This window comes from Oncorhynchus gorbuscha, linkage group LG07 (assembly GCF_021184085.1).
Source record: "Oncorhynchus gorbuscha isolate QuinsamMale2020 ecotype Even-year linkage group LG07, OgorEven_v1.0, whole genome shotgun sequence".
NCBI lineage: Eukaryota > Metazoa > Chordata > Actinopteri > Salmoniformes > Salmonidae > Oncorhynchus > Oncorhynchus gorbuscha.
Genome location: NC_060179.1, coordinates 68,700,861 through 68,726,057, shown reverse-complemented (window position 1 = coordinate 68,726,057; position 25,197 = coordinate 68,700,861). Strand labels below are relative to the sequence as shown.

At 47.0% G+C, this 25,197-nt stretch overlaps 1 protein-coding gene across 1 annotated transcript in view; it reads right to left on the bottom strand.

The window, feature by feature from the left end:
- The window catches only part of camkmt (calmodulin-lysine N-methyltransferase), a 190,281-nt gene that overhangs the window by 25,643 nt on the left and 139,441 nt on the right, over nt 1-25,197 (bottom strand). Inside the window, exons 6-8 of the mRNA XM_046357337.1 lie at nt 23,755-23,818; nt 19,244-19,310; nt 12,622-12,696 (exon numbers count right to left, since the gene is read on the bottom strand). Of these exons, the coding sequence (XP_046213293.1) occupies nt 12,622-12,696; nt 19,244-19,310; nt 23,755-23,818 (206 nt within the window). The remainder of the gene's footprint in view (nt 1-12,621; nt 12,697-19,243; nt 19,311-23,754; nt 23,819-25,197) is intronic.

Here is a 25,197-nt window from a genome sequence, read left to right as displayed (position 1 = left end):
ATTCCCTGGTGCCACTAGGGCAGTTTAGGACTCTAGTGTTGAATGAATTCATTGAGGATCGATTTGAATGGTTCATTTGTTGTGGCCTTGAGGTTGTGCCTTGTGGTTATTTTTATTCTTCTTGTTTTAAATGTAATGTAAATTGTTCTTCCTGTTGGACATGTACAAAAAGTAAATTGTTCTTCCTCTTGTAAATTGTTCTTCCTGTTGTGGAAAATGTTCCTACTCAGGACACGATTGGGAATGAGACCCTGGTCTCAATTGGGCTATTCTGAATAAAAGTTAATACATATTATTTAAAAAATCATTTTACAAAACATTGCTCTTTCCATGACATAGACTGACTAGATGAATACTATGATCCCTTATTGATGTCACTTTTTAAATCATGAAGGGGAGGAGACCAGTTAAAGAAGGAATTCTTGAGACAACTGAGACATGGATTGTGTATGTGTGCCATTCAGAGGGTGAATGTGCAAGACAAAATATTGAAGTGCCTTAGAAAATGGGTATGGTAGTAGGTGCCACGCGCACTGGGTTTGTGTCAAGAACTTGCAACGCTGCTGGGCTTTTCACGCTCAACAGTTTCCTGTGTGTATCAAGAATGGTCCACCACCAAGCTAACTTGAAACAACAGTGAAAGTCTCGGGGCCAACATGGGCCAGCATCCCTGTGGAACGCTTTCTACACCTTGTAGAGTTCATGCCCCATCGAATTGAGGCTGTTCTGATGGCAAAACGGGGGGGGGGGGGGGGGGCACCAATTGAACCTCAGTCATTGTTTCATTTCAAATGTGCTGGAGTACAGAGCCAAAATAAAACAAAAAATGTAACTGTCCCAATACCATTGGAGCTCATTGTATTTACTTAAATAAAACATGATAATGTTAGGAAGTGAAAAAACAACATTCAATTTATATAATTTACAAGTAACAACCATCATTTTAATCCCAAACCCTCAACAGTGACATGATATAAAACTGTACAAACCTAGTGACATTTGAATAATTGTTGGAGTTTTTTTGCAAGTCTAAGGGAACTCAACAAGCTATCATATGTCATTACTCAGCAATGACCATTATCAGATCATTGAACACTGGTGCAATGTATGTAAAACTCCTTTAGATGAAACGGAATAAGAGATTTAAAAAGAGATGGCAAGACTAAGGTGGAGGGCTTGGAATGAGATCATATACTGTATCTGCCTGTTTGTAGGAGGAGTTAAGATAAATTGTTTAAATTCAGATGAGAATATAAGGAATATAAAGGTGATATTAAGATTTAAGAGATTAAACCTGTGTGAGAAAGTGGAGGAAGGGGAGTGTAATTGTATTCAAATATGAGTGAGAGCGAGTGAGTTTGACAGACAGAGACTGTGTGTGTGTTAACGTGGCCACTCATGTTTGTCCTCTCTTTGGGGAGACGGGTGACAGGAGCGTCATTGAGCAGGAGATGAGAAGAGGAAACAGACTTGTGTTCATGCACGCCTCGTTGCCTACGGTGATCACCCTGGTAACGCACTCACGGTCAGATCAGCACCATGCTGGGCTTCAGTCACCCCCCTCACCCTCCCCCTCCAATCACACCCAAAGCAGCCGTCACTCTAATCACAATAGCCTCTGTCAGGACCAATATTATCCCAAATGAGTGCTAAAGTAATTTGACTAAATGCAACAATACAACCCAGATCTAGTATAATCCAACAAAGCCCCTACTGGCTCGCAGCGCTGCAATCTGGGGGAAACTTTCCAATCACGTTAGCTGGTGACCTTCCCTATGCAAATCTGTCTTTTCTGTAGGAAATCCGTGTGGAGCGGAGCGGGATGGAGCAGAGCGGAATGGAGGAGGGGGGAGCGGAGCGGGCTGGAGGAGAGGGGAGTGGAGCGGGCTGGAGGAGAGGGGAGTGGAGCGGGATGGAGTAGAGGGGAGTGGAGCGTGATGGAGTAGAGGGGAGCGGAGCGGGATGAGGAGAGGGGAGTGGAGCGGGCTGGAGGGGAGCGGAGTGGGCTGGAGGAGAGGGGAGTGGAGCGGAATGGAGGAGAGGGGAGCGGGTGGAGGAGAGGGGAGTGGAGCGGGATGGAGGAGAGGGGAGTGGAGCGTGATGGAGTAGAGGGGAGTGGAGCGTGATGGAGTAGAGGGGAGAGGAGCGGGATGGAGGAGAGGGGAGTGGAGCGGGCTGGAGGGGAGTGGAGCGGGCTGGAGGAGAGGGGAGTGGAGCGGAATGGAGGAGAGGGGAGCGGGTGGAGGAGAGGGGAGCGGAGCGGGCTGGAGGAGAGGGGAGCGGAGCGGACTGGAGGAGAGGGGAGCGGAGCGGGATGGAGGAGAGGGGAGTGGAGCGGGCTGGAGGGGAGCGGAGCGGGCTGGAGGAGAGGGGAGTGGAGCGGAATGGAAGAGAGGGGAGCGGGTGGAGGAGAGGGGAGTGGAGCGGGCTGGAGGAGAGGGGTGCAGGATGGAGGAGAGGGGAGTGGAGCGGGATGGAGGAGAGGGGAGTGGAGCGTGATGGAGTAGAGGGGAGTGGAGCGTGATGGAGTAGAGGGGAGTGGAGCGTGATGGAGTGGAGGGGAGCGGAGCGGGATGGAGGAGAGGGGAGTGGAGCGGGATGGAGGAGAGGGGAGTGGACCGGACTGGAGGAGAGGGGAGCGGGATGGTGAGAGGGGAGCGGAGCGGGATGGGGGAGAGGGGAGCGGAGCGTGATGGAGTAGAGGGGAGCGGGCTGGAGGAGAGGGGAGCGGAGCGGGATGGAGTAGAGGGGAGCAGAGCGTGATGGAGTAGAGGGGTGCAGGATGAAGGAGAGGGGAGCGGAGCGGAATGGAGGGGAGCGGAGCGTGATGAAGTAGAGGGGAGCGGAGCGGGATGGAGTAGAGGGGAGCGGAGCGGGATGGAGGAGAGGGGAGCGGAGCGGGATGGAGGAGAGGGGTGCAGGATGGAGGAGAGGGGAGTGGAGCGGGCTGGAGGAGAGGGGAGTGGAGCGGACTGGAGGAGAGGGATGGAGGAGAGGGGAGTGGAGCGGGATGGAGTAGAGGGGAGTGGAGCGGGATGGAGTAGAGGGGAGTGGAGCGTGATGGAGTAGAGGGGAGTGGAATGGAGGAGAGGGGAGCGGAGCGGAATGGAGGAGAGGGGAGCGGAGCAGGGTGGAGGGGAGCGGAGCGTGATGGAGTAGAGGGGAGTGGAGCGGAATGGAGGAGAGGGGAGCGGAGCAGGGTGGAGGAGAGGGGAGCGGAGCGGGCTGGACGAGAGGGGAGCGGAGCGGGCTGGACGAGAGGGGAGCGGAGCGTGATGGAGTAGAGGGGAGCGGAGCGGAATGGAGGAGAGGGGAGCGGAGCATGGTGGAGGAGAGGGGAGCGGAGCGTGATGGAGTAGAGGGGAGTGGAGCGGAATGGAGGAGAGGGGAGCGGAGCAGGGTGGAGGAGAGGGGAGCGGAGCGGGCTGGACGAGAGGGGAGCGGAGCGTGATGGAGTAGAGGGGAGCGGAGCGGGATGGAGGAGAAGGGTGCAGGATGGAGGAGAGGGGAGAGGAGCAGGGTGGAGGAGAGGGGAGCGGAGCGTGATGGAGTAGAGGGGAGCGGAGCGGGATGGAGGAGAGGGGAGCGGAGCGGGATGGAGGAGAGGGGAGCGGAGCGGGATGGAGGAGAGCGGACCGGGATGGAGGAGAGCGGAGCGGTGCAGGATGGAGGAGAGCGGACCGGGAGGTAGGAGAGGGGAGCGGTGCAGGATGGAGGAGAGCGGACCGGGATGGAGGAGAGGGGAGCGGTGCAGGATGGAGGAGAGGGGAGCGGAGCGGGGTGGTGCAGATGGGAGTGGTGCAGGATGGAGGAGAGGGGAGCGGAGCGGGCTGGAGGAGAGGGGAGCGGAGCGGGGTGGTGCAGAGGGGAGCGGTGCAGGATGGAGGGGAGGGGAGCAGAGCAGGATGGAGTGGAGCGGTGCACAGCATGGCCTGACTGACTGACCCGACTGATGGGCCTGACTGTGTCACACACAGAAAGAACATTGTGACATGGGTTTAGAATTCCAGACTGGAATAAAACAATAAAATAAATACACTTGATTTCAGTAACAAAACAGGGGGCAGGACAGTGCATCACAGTGGGCACTTAGCCTCAGTGTGATGGGATTAATAATGCTTTGGGAAACAGTGAGAGTACATTCAGGGACATGTACTGTATGTGGAAGGATACATTGACCTCCATCTATGGAGAAAGAAAGTCCCTCTCTGTGCTGGTAACAGGAAGCAGGCTGTACCAGCAGAAGGAGATACAGTAAGGCTCAGTAGTAATAGTCTATCTCTGAGGTATCTCTGGCTCCCTCCAATGGGAAAACACCAGATCAGCTTCCTGAGTGAACTCCGACCTTAGTCTATGTGGGTGTTATGTGGTGTGCTGAGGTAATACATGTAGAGAACAGGGCTTTGGTATAGTTGGTGATGTGTAGGGGATAGGCCGCTGTAGAGAATAGGGATTTCATGCAGATGGGTGATGATAAGGCCCTTGTACTGTTTTGTACAGATGAGATAAAGCTTCTAGTTTTCCTCTCCTTTTTCAGTCTCATTGTTCCACTAATCACTTCCCGCACTTATCTAAGATGGTTTCAGACTCATTTTCTTGCTTTACAAGAAATGTCACTTCACAAATCCATTGTAAGGACACAGATGTGAAGGTTATACAAGTTTGAGTTTGTAAAAACACTTTCTAGTCTATTGACCACAATGACATAATGCTTCCATTGACCTGTCTTTTGTAACGGGAGCAGATTGTGTGTGTGGTGAGTAAGAATGTGAGTTTAGAAATGACGACGTCTAACATACGTTGGGGTCGTGACCTCTGACCTCAAATCAGGTTCATTATATGGTGAACTGGTGACCCCCTCCTGTTTTGTGCGGGTGGGGTCACTGCTGAACAATGGAGGTTGGGCCTTAGGGAGGGGAGGCGAGGGGTGGGCAGTCTACCCGGTCTCTGCCACTCTCTCTGTCCCCTTCCCCTAGTCAGCGGGGCACCCCACCCCTCTAAACATACTCCGAGACACTTCCACTACTTCCTCTTTATCTGAACCTAACCCACCAGTTATCTGATACACACTATATATACAAAAGTATGTGGACACCCCTAGTGGATTTGGCTATTTCCACCAAAACCATTGCTGACAGGTGTATAAAATCGAGCACACAGCCATCATATCTCCACAGACTAACATTGGTAGTAGAATGGCCTTACTGAACAGCTCAGTGACTTGTGGCACCGCTATAGGATGCCACCTTTCCAACAAGTCAGTTCGTCAAATTTCTGCCCTGCTACAGCTTCCCCAGTCAACTGTTAGTGCTGTTATTGTGAAGTGGAAACGTCTAGGAGTAACAATGGCTCCACCGCGAAGTGGTAGGCCACACAAGCTCACAAAAACGGAACGGCTGAGTGCTAAAGCATGTAACACGTAAAAGTTGTCTGTACTCGTTTGCAACACTCACTACCAAATCAAATCAAATTTATTTACAGTTCCATGCGAAAGTATTCGGGCCCCTTGAACTTTGCGACCTTTTGCCACATTTCAGGCTTCAAACATAAAGATATAAAACTGTATTTTTTTGTGAAGAATCAACAACAAGTGGGACACAATCATGAAGTGGAATGACATTTATTGGATATTTCAAACTTTTTTCACAAATCAAAAACTGAAAAATTGGGCGTGCAAGATGGTAGAGGTAGTCACCTGGAATGCATTTCAATTAACAGGTATGCCTTGTTAAAAGTTCATTTCTGGAATTTCTTTCCTTCTTAATGCATTTGAGCCAATCAGTTGTGTTGTGACAAGGTAGGGGTAGCCCAGAAGATAGCCCTATTTGGTAAAAGACCAAGTCCATATTATGGCAAGAACAGCTCAAATAAGCAAAGAGAAAGAACAGTCCACCATTATTTGAAGACCTGAAGGTCAGTCAATATGTAACATTTCAAGAACTTTGAACGTTACTTCAATTGCAGTCGCAAAAACCATCAAGTGCTATGATGAAACTGGCTCTCATGAGGACCACCACAGGAAAGGAAGACCCAGAGTTACCTCTGCTGCAGAGGATACGTTCATTAGAGTTAACTGCACCTCAGATTGCAGCCCAAATAAATGCTTCACAGAGTTCAAGTAACAGACACATCTCAACATCAACTGTTCAGAGACTGCGTAAATCAAGCCTTCATGGTCAAATTGCTGAAAAGAAACCACTACTAAAGGACACCAATAAAAAGAAGAGACTTGCTTGGGCCAAGAAACACGAGCAATGGACATCAGGGCAATGGACCTTTGCCCTGATGTCCAAATGTGAGATTTTTGGATCCAATTACCGTGTGATGCAGAGTACGTTAACGGATGATCTCCACATGTGTGGTTTCCACCATGAAGCATGGAGGAGGTGGTGTTATGGTGTGGGGGTGCTTTGCTGGTGACACTGTCGGTGATTTATTTAGAATTCAAGGCACACTTAGCTAGCATGGCTACCACAGCCTTCTGCAGCGATACGCCATCCCATCTAGTTTGAGCTTAGTGGATCTATCATTTGTCTTTCAACAGGACAAGGACCCAACATGCCAAGAGTTTGCAAAGCTGTCATCAAGGCAAAGAGTGGTTACTTTGAGGAATCTCAAAAATAAAATATATTTTAATTTGTTTAACACTTTTTTGTTACTACATGATTTCATGTGTTATTTCATAGTTTTGATGTCTTCACTATTATTCTACAATGTAGAAAATAGTCAAAGTAAATAAAAACCCTTGAATGAGTATCCAAACTCTTGACTGTATACACACACACACACACACACACACACACACACACACACACACACACACACACACACACACACACACACACACACACACACACACACACACACACACACACACACACACACACACACACACACACATACATACATACATACATACATACAGTGGGGGGAAAAAGTATTTAGTCAGGCACCAATTGTGCAAGTTCTCCCACTTAAAAAGATGAGAGGCCCGTCATTTTCATCATAGGTACACTTCAACTATGACAGACAAAATGAGAAAAAAAAATCCAGAAAATCACATTGTAGGATTTTTAATGAATTTATTTGCAAATTATGGTGGAAAATAAGTATTTGGTCAATAACAAAAATTTATCTCAATAGTTTGTTATATACCCTTTGTTGGCAATGACAGAGGTCAAACGTTTTCTGTAAGTCTACACAAGGTTTTCACACACTGTTGCTGGTATTTTGGCCCATTCCTCTATGCAGATCTCCTCTAGAGCAGTGACATTTTGGGGCATACAAAGATGTTCTACTGGATACATAGGACATACATCCTTCAGAGGTGGTTTGGGATCATTGTCATGCTGAAAGACCCAGCCACGTTTCATCTTCAATGCCCTTGCTGATGGAAGGAGGTTTTCACCAAAATCTCACGATACATGGTTCTTCTTTTCTTTACACGGATCAGTAAAAAACAGATGCTTCACAGTAGGTATGGTGTTCTTTGGATGCAACTCAGCATTCTTTGTCCTCCAAACACGACTTTACTTTGGTCCCAGCTCTCTGCAGTTCATTCACTAGGTCCCGCCGTGCGGTTCTGGGATTTTTGCTCACCGTTCTTGTGATCATTTTGACCCCACGGGGTGAGATCTTGTGTGGAGCCCCAGATCGAGGGAGATTATCAGTGGTCTTGTATGTCTTCCATTTGCTAATAATTGCTCCCACAGTTGATTTCTTCAAACCAAGCTGCTTACCTATTGCAGATTCAATCTTCCCAGCCTGGTGCAGGTCTACTATTTTGTTTCTGGTGTCCTTTGACACCACTTTGTCTTGGCCATTTGCAGGTAACGAGTGGAGGAGAGGATCATGAGGTTTTTAATGAATTTGTTGCTTATGGTGGAAAATAAGTATTTGGTCACACTTTTTAAGTGGGAGAACTTGCACAATTGGTCTGGCTGACTAAATACTTTTTCGCCCCATCTTGATTGTTTGTAGGTGACCAAATACTTATTTTCCACCATAATTTGCAAATAAATAAATACAAAATCCTACAATATGATTTTCTGGATCCCCCCCCCATCATTTTGTCTGTCATAGTTGAAGTGTACCTATGATGAAAATTACAGGCCTCTCTCATCTTTTTAAGTGGGAGAACTTGCACAATTGGTGGCTGACTAAATACTTTTTCGCCCCACACGTACGGACGGACGGACGGACGGACACACACACACACACACACACACACACACACACACACACACACACACACACACACACACACACACACACACACACACACACACACACACACACACACACACACACACACACACACACACACACACACACACACACACACACACACACACAATCCAATCTTCTCTTAGACTAATCAAGTAAAGTATCCATTTAGGAAATTCTATATAAATGTACGTATAACATCTACAGGCGTAGGATCTTAATTTGATCACCCTGTTGTTGCAGGATATTTCCTGTCCATTAATTATAATTTTCCACACAATAATTCACATTTCCTGTTGCTCCAGGATTATTTTCCTGCTGTGAGAAACTGTTCAAATTAAAATCCCACATCTGTCATGTCTACCAATACTCTTTAATAGCCTCCTCTATCTGTCCTCTTCCCTTCCTGATCACTTAGCTCAGAGGACCTGATTAATGAAAAGGCTATATAATGGAAAGGCATTTAGTGCGTTTACCTATCAGTCGCAGTGGAGAAAGGGAGACATGAACAGGAAGTAATTTGGGCCTATTGGAACACATTCTCTCTCTTAACATGATAGGAAAGGAACCATGGAATTATAATTACTTGGGATTCTTTTTCTATAGACAGAACAAATCACAATGTCCCTGTGTATCACACATTGACTGGATAATACTCGCAATACTTCTCATCTGTCTCCTTATGGGGCACTACAGTATATCCTGACCACTCAAAGCCTATTTGGATTGGATACAGAGCTGTCCTGTCCTGTCCTAGGTATTCTCCCGGCACTCCAAGACGCTCCAAGAAAAACAAGGCCACTTAGCAAGGCTCTATAAATAGCAGCAGTAGTGCATTACAGAAGTATATTAACCCAGATCCATCTCTTATCGCCCCGGGGGCCAAAAGGGATGACATGGTGAGAACAACAGAGCAGAAATGGGTGGACTGGAATATGGGTGTGCGTGCACGTGCAGGGAGCAATTGAGGATGTAGTCTGGGTTCTTTTGGGATGGCCTGAGAAGCGAATGTGAGTGACTTAGATATTCCTGACAAGTGACTAAACTCACTGCTGATAATCTAGGACGGTTACCCTGTGGTGTGTGTCATTTGACCAAGCTTGAGGTGTGATCTGTGTGTGTGTGTGTGTGTGTGTGTGTGTGTGTGTGTGTGTGTGTGTGTGTGTGTGTGTGTGTGTGTGTGTGTGTGTGTGTGTGTGTGTGTGTGTGTGTGTGTGTGTGTGTGTGTGTGTGTGTGTGTGTGTACGGGCAGGGGACTGTGGCTATGACCCGACTTCCGCACTAAATCTGGACTAATCCTGGCAGCATTAACTTCATCTGTACAGTGAAACCTGAAGGATCCATTGACCCATTAGGACACAGTGACAGGAAGGCATTTACTAAATGACTGGTGGAAAATCATAGGGTGTTGCTTAGCTGCTTACTCTAATCAGATGATTGACGCTACTGACGATTAGAGTAAAAACCCTCCCTTTTTTGAGCCAGGCTTTTTTTTTTTTTTTTTTTTTTACAGATGTTGCATTGTGTTATTTGTTTATTGCATATCACTAATTCTTCTGTGGCTGCGGCTGATGCAATGCTTTTTGTGAAATGAAAGGGATTTCTAAAAAGTAAGCCCACCCCAGTCCTTGCACACACACACACACACACACACACACACACACACACACACACACACACACACACACACACACACACACACACACACACACACACACACACACACACACACACACACACACACACACACACACACACACACACACACACACACACACACGCACACGCACACACACGCACGCATTGACACAGACACACAAACACGTACACCTGGCTTACTCACAGGTGGATGTATATAACAAAGTAGGGTCAATTATCAGTCTTGGATAAATGGAGAACAGAGATTCAAAAAGGATACAAAATAGACTGTGTGTGTGACTGTATAAGACACAATGATGACACACACACCGAGCAATGGTGAACACACAAAGGGCTTTATCTTCATGCCCACACATGGGCAGCTTAGAGGAGCCAGTAGACGTGCCAGTGTCCTAGTCGCCAAGCAGACATAGTCTCACACACACACACACACACACGCTCTCTGTGGGAATCCCAGCACAGCAACACACCAATGTGTGATCATTTTCTTCTTCTACAGTGCCACACACACACACACACACACACACACACACACACACACACACACACACACACACACACACACACACACACACACACACACACACACACACACACACACACACACACACACACACACACACACACACACACACACACACACACACACACACACACACACGCACACAAACACACCTCTTCACATATGCTGTCTGTGTGAGCAGGTGTCTCATTCTATGCACCCTAAAGACAACATTTGGCTACAGATAGTTCTTTTCATGATCATTCCCTCCCTTAACTGAACAATCCACAAAGCCAATTCTATTTCAACCTCTTAGGTCACAAGCTCCACCAAACACCACATGCCTTCTGCAGTGTCATTCTTCCTGCTATACATGTGTGCAGTATGTTTCCATGTGTTTCTGTATCTGTACATGTCTCTCTCCTCAGTCAGCGTCCACTCTCCATGTATGTGTGAATGTGTGATTGTCTGCGTTTGTGCGAGTGCGTGTGTACGTGCGCGTGACTGTGTGCATACGTGTGTGTACAGTATATCTGTATGTGAGAGGTCTGTTCTCTCCTCCAGCAGTCAGTGGGCTCTCTGCTGCAGCGCCATTGTCTGAAAGACTATAATTAATTGGAGGAGAAGTGTGGCTGTTGACCTTTTCGCAGGTGATCGTCAGCCTGCCGCGCTCCGCTCGTTAATCGCTCAGCCATCACTCTGTCTCGTTCCTGACCACGACAATTACACACCCGGTCGCCCGGCGCACAGAGCGACAGTCGAAACGGCCACTTCCACACCAGGCAGACACACACACTTACACAATGATGCACTCACAAACATACACTGACATACACACACTTATGCAAACACACACACATGAAAAAATTATGCATCAACACAGAGGCACGCACAGACACGCACACAGACACACGCACACACACCACACGCACACACACACCACACAAAGTATCCCCTATTACCCACTCTGTACAGCTGTTCATTTCACCTGCCCATTACCTGAAATCTGTGTGACATTAGAATAATGCTAACTTTCCTAATGCTCCACTTATCTAGGAGGTCATAAACGTATCATAGAAATGAGACGGGCTGAGAGCCATGTTCCCCTCCTGGGTGGGCACAGGTCAAGCGTTTGACACTTTTGGAGGGATTTCTAGCTCGTTCTACTCTATGTGAGTGGCAGACAGATGGTGTAGATTGATGATGGAGACTAGAAGTGAGGTGTAAGAACCAGGAAGAATCTTTATCATAGGATCCCTGTCATTAGAGTATCCCCTCTTTTTCTGGATTATTCACAGCTACACTTACACTTGAGTTAGCTATAGCGCTCCTTACATTGAGTGGGTTGAGGAAGACTGAGCGACAGGAATTCCAGATAGTCCATTTCCTGATCTAGAGGTATGTTGGATAAAGATGTCTCAGGGCCTTCAAGTACATTTCATATATTTGAAAATATTGTACATATTTGAATCCAGTCTGTATAACTAAACAACGTGAGAAACCACAAGATTACGTTTTGGGCTCTACAAAAAGCTGACCCCAAAAAGTTGACATCAACGGGATGGACAGAGAGCAGGAGAGACAGAGGAGAGGGGAAAGCAAACACACAGAAATAGATATGGGACTGAGTTGAGATGATGAGAGGAGAGCGAGGGAGAAAGAGAGAGAAAGGGAGAGCTCTTCATTTCCTGATCAGCACTAAGATCTGTGTTAAGGAGCTGGAGCTAATTGAGATGTTTGTGTTGCTCCTTTCTATTCCCCCACTCCCTTTCCCTTTCATTCTCTCTCTGTCTTTCGCTCTCTCCTCATCTCTCTCTCTTTTTCGCCAAGGCGTAATTATTTGCAATTTGCCTAAGTCATCCATTTGCTGGGACGCCAAGCATGAAAAATAGGCAATTTTGTCAAAATGGAAATGCCTCTCGGAGTCAACCTAGGGGAAATAACCTGGGGAGAGGGGCTGTCTGATGGAGCCCTTCTGATAACTGTCACAGGAGCAGAAATAATAAAGTAGCCACGTCAGTCTGCCACGAGGTACGTCTGTATGTATGTACAGTATGTATGTACGTGTGTGTGTGTGTGTGTGTGTGTGTGTGTGTGTGTGTGTGTGTGTGTGTGTGTGTGTGTGTGTGTGTGTGTGTAGAGGGGTATAAGTTGTGAACTTCGTGGGTGTGCCCAGCCGACAGCCCGCTTGCAACTCGCCAGGGGCATCAGGGGTCATTGGCGGCTGTACCTACCAGTCTGCGCACATGACGATGTCAAAGTGTCCCTCCAGCGCTGTGACATCTGTTTCACAGTCCCACCTGACCACTCTGTAGGATGGGTAGAAGTTCAAGTTTTATTGTCACATGCAAAAGTACTGTGAAATGCTTAACTTTCAAGCTCTACACAACAGTGCAATAATCAATATAAAAATAGTATACCTAATAAAAGTAATTCCTTAAAAAACGAATATATATATATATATACACTGAACATACACTGAACAAAATATAAACGCAACACGTAAAGTGTTGGTCCCATGTTTCATGAGCTGAAAAAAAATATCCATATAGACACATATTATTTCTCTCCAATTTTGTGGACAACTTTGTTTACATCCTGGTTAGAGAGCAGTTCTCCGTTGCCAAGATAATCCATCCACTTGAAAGGTGTGGCATATGAAAACACTGTTTAAACATCATGATCATTACACAGGTGCACCTTATGTTGGGGATCAGAAAAGGCTCTCTAAGATGTAGACTTTGGTCACAGAACACAATGCCACAGATTTCTCAAGCTTTGGTGGAGTGTGGAATTGGCATGCTGACTGCAGGAATGGCCACCAGAGCTGTTGTCAGGGAATTTAATGTTAATTTCTCTACCATATGCCACCTCCAACGTAATTTTAGAGAAGTTGGCAGTATGTCCAACCGGCCTCACAACCGCACACCACGTGTAACCATGCCAGCCCAGGACCTCCACATCCAGCTTCTTCACCTGCGGGATCGTGTGAGACCAGCAACCCGGAAAGTTGAAGAGTATTTATGTCTGTAATAAAGCTCTTTTGTGGGAAAAAAAATCATTTTGATTGGCAAGGCCTGGCTCCCCAGTGGGTGTTCCTGGCTCCCAAGTGGGTGGGCCTATGCCCTCCCAGGCCCATGCATGGCTGCGCCCCTACCCAGTAATGTGGAATCCATAGTTTAGGGCCTAATTAATTTATTTCAAATGACTGACTTCCTTGTATGAACTGTAACTCAGTAAAATTGTTGAATGTTGTGTTAAAAGTTTTGTTCAGTATATTTTTGTTCAGTATATACACCACCGTTCAAAAGTTTGGGGTCACTTAGAAATGTCCTCGTTTTTGAAAGATAAGCTATTTTTTTGTCCATTAAAATAACATCAAATTGATCAGAAATACAGTGTAGACATTGTTCATGTTGTAAATGACTATTGTAGCTGGAAACGGCAGACAGAGGCCCTTTATCAGCAACCATCACTCCTGTGTTCCAATGGCACGTTGTGTTAGCTAATCCAAGTTTATCAATTTAAAAGGCTAATTGACCATTAGAAAACCCTTTTGCAATTATGTAGGCACAGCTGAAAACTGTTGTTCTGATTAAGCAGCAATAAGACTAGTTGAGACTAGTTTGAGTATCTGGAGCATCAGCATTTGTGGGTTCGAGTAAAGGTTCAAAATGGCCAGAAACAAAGAACTTTCTTCTGAAACTCGTCAGTCTATTCTTGTTCTGAGAAATGAAGGCTATTCCATGCGAGAAACTGTCAAGAAACTGAAGATCCCGTACAACGCTGTGTACTACTCCCTTCACAGAACAGTGCAAACTGGCTCTAACCAGAATAGAACGAGTGGGAGACCCCGGTGCACAACTGAGCAAGAGGACAAGTACATTAGAATGTCTAGTTTGAGAAACAGACATCTCACAAGTCCTCAACTGACAGATTCATTAAATAGTACCCACAAAACAAGAGTCTCTCTGCTTTGCTGGTGACACTGTCAGTGATTTATTTAGAATTCAAGGCACACTTAGCCAGCATGGCTACCACAGCATTCTGCAGCGATACACCATCCCACCTGGTTTGCGCTGATTGGGACTATTATTTGTTTTTCAACAGGACAATGACCCAACACACCTATAGGCTGTGTAAGGGCTATTTGACCAAGAAGGAGAGTGATGGAGTGCTGCATCAGATGACCTGGCTTCCACAATCACCCGACCTCAACCCAATTGAGATGGTTTGGGATGAGTTGGACAGCAGAGTGAAGTAAAAGCAGCCAACAAGTGCTCAGCATATGTGGGAACTCCTTCAAGACTGTTGGAAAAGCATTCCAGGTGAAGCTGGTTGAGAGAATGCCAAGAGTGTGCAAAGCTGTCATCAAGACAAAGGGTGGCTATTTTGAAGAATCTCAAATATATTTGGATTTGTCTAACACTTTTTTGGTTACTACATGATTCCATAGGTTATTTATGTATGTTATTATTATATGTTATTTTGACTGCTATTGTATATAATAAAGAAAACATGAGAAATATGAGAGGAAGCTATATACAGGGTCAGTGCCAATACCACATTTAAAATGTGCAGGGATACTGGAGTATTTTTAGAATGGCAAAGGGCTTAGGGGAGAGTAACATGGGGTCCTTCTGTAGCTCAGTTGGTAGAGCATGGCGCTTGTAACGCCGAGGTAGTGGGTTCGATCCCCGGGACCACCCATACGTAGAATGTATGCACACATGACTGTAAGTCGCTTTGGATAAAAGCGTCTGCTAAATGGCATATATTATTATATTATTATACTGTAGGGTAACTAACTATCGTTTACGGACATACAATCAGGTACAAATATGCTCATTCTCCATTAAACATAAGTTATGCTCCCTTTCCCTTTGTCCTGCTCCTTTCCTCTCTCCTTTCTTCCCTTCTCAGTGTGTTGTCTCCTGGCGTCTCAACGCCCCCCACTGTGTGTGTGCCTCAGTGCACAGAGGTAAAACACACCTCGTCAGACCTCTCAGAGAGAGCCCTATCTGACATGACACCTGAAATCAACAGCTCGATTGTCTCAGCCCAGGAATCCCACTGCTAGTACTATGACTGCTGTGACCACTGACAGGTACTCTCCATGTCTACAGGAGCTTCATCAGTACTACTCTATTGTACCGCAAGGGCTGCTCCTGCTATTAATGTTATTGTACAGTCTCTAGCCCTAGCTCCTGACAGCCCCCTCCTATACACTATCCACGCCCCGCCTGTGGTCACTACGTCTTCCTTCCTTCCTTCTCCTTTCCATCTCCCCATCTCTTCAGCCAGTTAAACACTTGACTCTTTTTTTTTCTCTCTGTCTCCGTCTGTCTCTCTGTCTCTCTCTCTCTCAAGAGATCGGGTCCAGGCCCCAGACAGCCAAATGGGATTATTAATAAACCATTATTAACACTCAGTAAACAAAAATTATGTCTTGTGGAAATACAATCTCATCTCCCGGCAGGGGGCCCGCGCCTGCTTTTTATTCAGTGACTTGAGAAAAGCAATCCCCCCTCATCCAATCGCGGGGCGACCTTCACCCCTCTCAAACCGTGCGTTCTGACAGGAGGTTTAATCTGAAAAGAAAACAATCAAAGTAATGCAGGCTAATTATACGTTTACTTTTTCACTTCATCATCCCGTGTAAATACACGAGGAGGAGGGAGGGAGGTGGTGCAGGGAGCAAGGGAAAGAGCGAGGGAGGGAGGTGGTGCAGGGAGCAAGGGAAAGAGCGAGGGAGGGTGGAGGTGCAGGGAGCAAGGGAAAGAGCGAGGTAGGGAGGCGGTGCAGGGAGCAAGGGAAAGAGCGAGGGAGGGAGGTGGTGCAGGGAGCAAGGGAAAGAGCGAGGGAGGGAGGTGGTGCAGGGAGCAAGGGAAAGAGCGAGGGAGGGAGGTGGTGCAGGGAGCAAGGGAAAGAGCGAGGGAGGGAGCTGGTGCAGGGAGCAAGGGAAAGAGCAAGGGAAAGAGCGAGGGAGGGAGGTGGTGCAGGGAGCAAGAGAAAGAGCGAGGGAGGGAGGTGGTGCAGGGAGCAAGGGAAAGAGCGAGGGAGGGAGCTGGTGCAGGGAGCAAGGGAAAGAGCGAGGGAGGGAGCTGGTGCAGGGAGCAAGGGAAAGAGCAAGGGAAAGAGCGAGGGAGGGAGCTGGTGCAGGGAGCAAGAGAAAGAGCAAGGGAAAGAGCGAGGGAGGGAGGTGGTGCAGGGAGCAAGGGAAAGAGCGAGGGAGGGAGGTGGTGCAGGGAGCAAGGGAACGAGCGAGGGAGGGAGCTGGTGCAGGGAGCAAGGGAAAGAGCGAGGGAGGGAGCTGGTGCAGGGAGCAAGGGAAAGAGCGAGAGAGGGAGGTGGTGCAGGGAGCAAGGGAAAGAGCGAGAGAGGGAGGTGGTGCAGGGAGCAAGAGAAAGAGCAAGGGAAAGAGCGAGGGAGGGAGGTGGTGCAGGGAGCAAGGGAAAGAGCGAGGGAGGGAGGTGGTGCAGGGAGCAAAGGAAAGAGCGAGGGAGGGAGGTGGTGCAGGGAGCAAGGGAAAGAGCGAGGGAGGGAGGAGGTGCAGGGAGCAAGGGAAAGAGCGAGGGAGGGAGGTGGTGCAGGGAGCAAGGGAAAGAGCGAGGGAGGGAGGAGGTGCAGGGAGCAAGGGAAAGAGCGAGGGAGGGAGGTGGTGCAGGGAGCAAGGGAAAGAGCTAGGGAGGGAGGTGGTGCCGGGAGGTGGTGCAGGGAGCAAGAGAAAGAGCTAGGGAGGGAGGTGGTGCAGGGAGCAAGAGAAAGAGCGAGGGAGGGAGGAGGTGCAGGGAGCATGGGAAAGAGCGAGGGAGGGAGAGTAGAGGAGGGGAAGCGAGGGAGACTGGGATCAAGTAAGTGAGATCGCTGAACGACAAAATTACTTTTTAGGGAGGTAATGAATGGTGTTTTTCAGCTAGAACTATCCCTGTATCCAGGGTACAACAGAATGACTGGTGACGTGGGGTTTCTGTTGATGGTTTCTGGATGAAGACATCCAATTAGACCGAATCGTTCTACTTTGATAAATTTACACACACAGACACACCTCCTTTACCTCTACCTCAATCAGGACGGGTGATACCTTGAGGTTTACATACCGTAACCATGTAATAAGCCCTGACTCCCCAACAGCAGCAGTTAAGCATGGCTAACTCTAACCTAGACTATTAACTATTTGCCTTAAAAGGTCATGAACAATCAGAATCATGTTTTCATGAAATGTGATGATATTTGGATGAAACCAGTATGATGACCAAAGTGTGAAAAATGACTGTTGCTTCTACATTGATAAAGTTTGATCATAAAGTTACTGGTCCCCTCCCCCATGTCAAACACTTGGATTCAGGAGGTGGATTATTAAGGAGATACGGTGACATCACTCTCATTTTAATACACCAATGGTAACATGATATTCTCTTACCAAATTTAACTTCTTCGAGATAGGGGGTGCTCTTTTATTTTTTGGATAAAAAACGTTCCCGTTTTAAACAAGATATTTTGTCACAAAAAGCATTGTGTTGTGTGACAAAACTCCACATTTTAGAGTGGCTTTTTATTGCCCCAGGCTGACCAGGCTGTTTAATCAGCTTCTTAATATGCCACAACTGTCAGGTGGATGGATTATCTTGGCAAAGGAGAAATGTGTTAGCTAGTTACCGGCTAGCTAGGTCTTCATCTGTGTCTGGTGTTAGCTAGTTACCGGCTAGCTAGGTCTTCATCTGTGTCTGGTGTTAGCTAGTTACCGGCTAGCTAGGTCTTCATCTGTGTCTGGTGTTAGCTAGGTCTTCATCTGTGTCTGGTGTTAGCTAGGTCTTCATCTGTGTCTGGTGTTAGCTAGTTACCCGCTAGCTAGGTCTTCATCTGTGTCTGGTGTTAGCTAGGTCTTCATCTGTGTCTGGTGTTAGCTAGTTACCGGCTAGCTAGGTCTTCATCTGTGTCTGGTGTTAGCTAGGTCTTCATCTGTGTCTGGTGTTAGCTAGGTCTTCATCTGTGTCTGGTGTTAGCTAGGTCTTCATCTGTGTCTGGTGTTAGCTAGTTATCGGCTAGCTAGGTCTTCACCTGTGTCTGGTGTTAGCTAGTTACCGGCTAGCTAGGTCTTCATCTGTGTCTGGTGTTAGCTAGTTACCGGCTAGCTAGGTCTTCATCTGTGTCTGGTGTTAGCTAGTTACCGGCTAGCTAGGTCTTCATCTGTGTCTGGTGTTAGCTAGTTACCGGCTAGCTAGGTCTTCATCTGTGTCTGGTGTCAGCTAGTTACCGGCTAGCTAGGTCTTCATCTGTGTCTGGTGTTAGCTAGTTACCGGCTAGCTAGGTCTTCAGCCAGCATGGAACAAAAGGGAGGGAAGGTTTGTTCAAAAGTCTGAGGTAGTTGTCATGTCAACACATCAGTCAGTGCTGCTGTGAATGGCATCACAAGAGACATACCAAATGGGGGATGTTTAAAAAAGTTGACATCATTGATGCAATTTCCATGTTGTTTGAGTTGCTTTGTGTTTCACCACATTTGCTTGAGATGATTTTACTGCAACACTGCATCCAAGTTTCTTGACATAGGCGTTTCAAAGAGATGTCAGTCAATGCCAGCCTCTTTTCAAACATTCCTGGTTGTAAGCCATGAGAAAAATGACTTACTACATTTTTTTTGGGGGAGATTTCTATCCACCAAAAATATTATGGGTGATATTTTAGTCACTCAAAAGTCTATTTTACATGGGAATAAGAATGAGACTGTTCCACAGTGATGATAACTGAGGTGACTTATTGAGCTGAACCCATATATGGATTTCATTAAAGTAATAGTGATAGAGAGATTTGAGAGGTGTGAGAGAGGGAGGTGTTATCAGATAAACGTCTCACCTGCTGGAAACATCTGTGGAGCCAAAGACACCGGCCTGCCTGTTTCTCTCGATGACTCCACGCACATCTGGTGACCTGGTTAAGGTTACAACTAAACATCTCACATTCACAACTAACATTAGTCACATGCAGCTACTGACATGATCTAGCATTTTATTAGGCAGGTTTGGGGTCTTTGGTGGTAACTTATCAGCTGTGGGCACGCAAGCACGCACACACACACCATCCCTGAACTCCGGGGGCAAAGTGAGAGGCTGACAGATACTTGACAGGACAGAGCAGAAATGAGCAGAGAAGAACAGAACAGAACAGAACAGACCTGAACAGAACAGGGCAGGGCAGGGCAGGGCAGGGCAGGGCAGAGCAGAGCAGGGCAGAGCAGAGCAGGGCAGGGCAGGGCAGGGCAGGGCAGGGCAGGGCAGGGCAGGGCAGGGCAGGGCAGGGCAGGGCAGGGCTTAATGGAGGCCAGCAGATCAATCAGAAGGCTTTTAACCTGTAGCCTACGCCTGAGAGGAGCTCACCACATCACCACTATGACACACAGGCTGATTGATGTCAACCGGTCTATTAATACACTGTCTGGAGGGCCGGTGCTGAGGCAATTCAATTAGGATTTATCTGTCTTTAAAGCAGCAAAAAGCTGTAGCAAATCCAATCTAGAGCGCGAAGAGGAAAGAGAGGGGGAGGGGGGAGAGAGGGAGAGGTCTCTGCTGGATGGATGGAGAGCCAATCCTAGATCAAAGGGATGGGGCCTTACACATACACATGCATGCACACACACACACATGTTCAGGACAGACAACACACACACACAAATGTTCGGACAGACATCATACACACACAGGGCAGGTCTGTGTAGTAAGAGAGTCAGCACACTGGGATCATGGGCTGAGGAGGAGAGGAGCTTACAGGGTAATCTCATCAGTACCACCGCACTGGGGGAGAGGTCATCCTACACACTGCCAAGTGGTGCACACACACACACACACACACACACACACACACACACACACACACACACACACACACACACACACACACACACACACACACACACACACACACACACACACACACACACACACACACACACACGCTGTAACAGCCATGCACATACAGTGGTGTAACAGGTTTGGTTGGGGTCAATTCAAATGAAGGTCAACCCTAACAGGCTTGTACACACTCTCTCAGTCACTCACACAAATACAGTACTTGAACCGACAGGGATTCAGAAATAACGTAACACTTAACAAGCACTCAAGAATTCAACAGGTTCTCATATAAACACATTAATCTATACAGTAAGTAGATACTCATATTCCTAGTAGTGCATTTATTTGTCTGTTCTGGGTGTGTAAGCTGAAGAATATTTGTCCTTCTGGGTCGTCACACAGGGGGGAAGCAGCCAACATTCATGAATCAAACAATGATCAACAATTTTCAGTTTGTAATTCAAGTCAGGAGTGAGGGTGCTTGGTGAGCGTGTGTCTACTGTACGAGCGGCTGTATGGCACAATGTGTACGCGCGGCTGTATGGCACAATGTGTACGCGCGGCTGTATGGCACAATGTGTACGCGCGGCTGTATGGCACAATGTGTACGCGCGGCTGTATGGCACAATGTGTACGCGCGGCTGTATGGCACAATGTGTACGCGCGGCTGTATGGCACAATGTGTACGCGCGGCTGTATGGCACAATGTGTACGCGCGGCTGTATGGCACAATGTGTACGCGCGCTGTATGGCACAATGGCTGTATGGCACAATGTGTACGCGCGGCTGTATGGCACAATGTGTACGCGCGCTGTATGGCACAATGTGTACGCGCGGCTGTATGGCACAATGTGTACGCGCGGCTGTATGGCACAATGTGTACGCGCGGCTGTATGGCACAATGTGTACGCGCGGCTGTATGGCACAATGTGTACGCGCGGCTGTATGGCACAATGTGTACGCGCGGCTGTATGGCACAATGTGTACGCGCGGCTGTATGGCACAATGTGTACGCGCGGCTGTATGGCACAATGTGTACGTAACTGACAGTTAGACTTACAGGTTATCTCGTGGTCTTTTGTTTGAATTGTTTATGTGTCCGCTGTGCGGGGGAAATGATAATGCAAGCGGAACTACGTAGCTAATACTGTTGTAACGGGGATCGTTATTGTAGCAACACACCTTTGGAGGGAAGGCAATCCTGCGCTGCGTTAGCTAAGTTTTCATGTCATCGGGAGTAGTTCATAAAGGTTGAAGAGTATGTTAGGATGAAGTGTGAATTCATGCCAGGAATAATAAGTGTGAAGTTTGATTTCCTCCCTTCTGTAATAAGCAGCCAATGAGGTATTTGTTCCTTTATTCATGTGTTAATCTGAACCTGTTATAACGCCGGTTAAACTGTTATGTATGTAAGCACTTCAGAGTTATACCAAGCTAATAAGTCACTCGTAAGATAAGGTTGTAAGAGTGTGCTTAACTGTATTTTTCATTTACTTTATAGTTCTCACGGAAGGTGTGGTCCTGTGTAGCTCAGTTGGTAGAGCATGGCGCTTGTAATGCCAGGGTAGTGGGTTCGATCCCCGGGACCACCCATACGTAGAATGTATGCACGCATGACTGTAAGTCGCTTTGGATAAAAGCGTCTGCTAAATGGCATATATTATTATTATTATATTATTAGAATAAAGCCGCCAGTTAAAATCAAGGAACGGTTGTGCTCGTGGTTACTGAAGGGAGCTACAGTGTACGCGCGGCTGTATGGCACAATGTGTACGTGCGAGGCACGGTTAAATAATAATATATGCTAGTTGCTACATATTTACACTAGGAACGTGAAAAAGCGACTTTGAGAGGGTACTTACTGTACATGTTGTGTTGATTGAGAGAAACTCCTATTCTATTTCATCCACTCTCAATAGCCATATCTGCTCATCTATTTCTCTCCATTCTTTCTCTTTTCTCACACTTATCACACCATTCCATCTATTTCTATTATGAGAACGACTACACAAAAATAGTATCTCGGGGAAAAAGCCTGTGAATGTTGTGAAAGTGGCCTATTGGGCAACACAGCTGATTGTCCATCTCTGTGGCTGCCTTTCCCGCCAACCTCTTTCTTTTCTCTTTAAACAAAGCTGCAGTCAACTCTGAATTGTGTACGTTTCCGTCATCAGAGGCCCAGCGATGCTATTGTTACAGCCTCCGTGATATTCAATGACGTCTCATTGTGGTGAGCAGTTCTTCAGCTAAATCTGAACCATGTATTTTGTCCAAGCTTAGTGTGTGTAGGTTTCCTTCTTTTGTAAAAGCCACAGATTTCTCTTTATCACGTTGGTACAATTGAGAAGAGAGGGCTGGGGAGGGTGGGTAGACAGCGCTAACCAATGAGAGTGCAAGGAGCCATCAGTGCAAACCAATGAGAGAGCAGGGAGCTGGCAGTGTGGGTACAGGTGAAGGGGCACGAGACACATTACCTCTAGGTAGGCCGTTCCGTTGCCCCAAGCAAAACAAACAGAAGGAAAGTCACATTAATCAATGAAGCAGTCCAGTTGCTCAACAACAATATGCCCCCAACAACTCCGACCTGGATCTGATCCTATGATAACATTTAACAAATGCAGCACAGAGCCCACTCTGGAAATGTGCTGTTCTTGTAGAGTATGTGTTACATATAACAATATATATATATATATATATATATATATATATATATATATATATATATATATATATATAAAGGGTAATTTTATGATATTTACATTTAAAGACTACTCAAATTTCAGAGCACACTGTACAGATTTAAATGACACCTAGAATGTCTTGCTAGCGTCTAGAGTCATCCATCATTGTAGTGTCTTAAAGGAGGCCTGGGTAAGACTAAAATGTCACACATTTCTCAACTTTAATTAGTTCTTTCCCAATAACTATTTTGGATACAGATTTGGAAGGTATGCCAAGCATCCTTCCACCAATGGCCTTTCTATGGATTTCATTTCAGGAAGATCCAAAACATTAGAAATATCTTTGTGACAATCTTGTATGGAATGCCCCTTTATTGAATTGAATTTAATTGAATTGAATTAAATGCTCAGTCATCTAGCATTGTGGCTTTGGCCCTGAGAGGGAGTTGAAAAGACATGCATTTGGAGATACTTTGAGATAGTATGCAATTATTTCACTCAAATGGGGCAAGGTCTTACCGACCACTTTCAATCACTCATATAACACAACTGTAGAAGGATGGATTGAAATGGTATGGAAGGGACATTTTGCTGGATTCTAAGTGATATTGGGCACCAGAGTGCCGAGTGTGTCTTTGTGAAAATGCACATTCCCTCACATTCTCAGACAACTGTAATATTCTCTGACCTTGTAAGAAAAAACACAGACACACACATATACAGACAACCAACATGCCCACAAATGCTCACGCACACACAGTGTCTCTATGGGGTTGCTAATGACCCAGGGCTGAGTGCTGTGTTTGGGTCTCTGATGGAGTGAGAGAGAGGAGGATACTCTGAATAGCCTTCTCGTTCCCATCTGATAACAGAACTTCCTTCACGTCAGCACAAATGGCAATCTGAAAAGAGAGAGAGAGAAAAATCAGAGAATGAAAGATGAGACAAAAAGAGGACAAGAACCCAAAATAAAAGCAAAAGACCCCTAGAGAGAGTTAGTCTCTCCCCCTCCCTCTCCTCCCTCTCCAAACACACAAGACAGAAGCATCGCCTCATCTACAAAGCCTCATTCTCAACAGCTCCCTCTCCTTCCCTCTCTCCATCTTCCCTTTTTCTCTCCCTCCCTCCCCTCCCTCCTTTTCTCAGTCATCCTTTTTCCCCTCCATTTTATGTCTGCATTATTTTAATCATTCAATCAAATCAGTCAATACTTTTATCATTCCCGTTAGCTGTGGGCCTCTATCTTGCTATCAGTCTGTTCAGTAATTGCATTGTGACAGGGGATGATGGCGAGCAGAGAGCCTTTCATTTGCCGGTTTGTGTTTATCGGGCGGAGCCATCACGCGCGCTGTCACTCTGCTCTCTGCTCTCGGCCTGCCAGATGCCCTTCATATAACTTTGCACCGCAGACGAGGGAGCTTTGTGCTGCTGCTTCAGCTTCTTTACAACCCCGTCTTTTCTGTGTTTGCACCCTTTTTTTAAATCATGTGTGTGTGCGTGTGTGTGTGTGTGGCACATTCATATAAGATCAATGTTGTCAAATGCTCTATGACACACTGACAAGACCATCAGATGTCGGTCACCCCACCACCCCCCCAAAAAACCCACACACACCTCCACTCCAATTCAGCACCAGAAAATACAGAGAGAGTCATGAACATTCCCTCACCCCTCTTCCTCCCTCCTTTCCTCCCTCTCGCCCTAGTGGGCTGCTCGCTCCCTCCCCCTCTCTCCCTGTGGGGTGTAAAGGGGACAGCAAGCCCTGTCCCACCAGCTGGCCAGACGGGGAGAAGGAGCCCCAGGCCGAACAGGGCCTGGCCAGCCATGCAGAAGAGAAGAGCAGAACTCCACTCACTCTGGAAACTCTGCCGTGGCAGACCCCCTACAGGGAACTACACAGAGAGAGGGACAGGGAGAAAGAGAGAGAGAGAGGGGGACAGGGAGAAAGAGAGGAGAGAGAGAGAGAGAGAGAGAGAGAGAGAGAGAGAGAGAGAGAGAGAGAGAGAGAGAGAGAGGGGGAGAATGAAAGAGAGGAGAGAGACAGAGAGAGAGAGGGAGAATGAAAGAGAGGAGAGAGAGAGAGAGAGGGAGAATGAAAGGGAGAGGATGAGATGCAAAGGAAGCATACAGATGAAGAGAGAAGATGATGGAAGAGAGAGTGGATGAAGGAGTAGAAAGGAGAAGGGGGGAGAGAGAAGGTGTAGATGGAGGAAGTAGGAACTGATTAAGAGGAGGGCAGGGGATATGGAGGAGAGGAGAAAAGATACAGGAAGCCAATGGG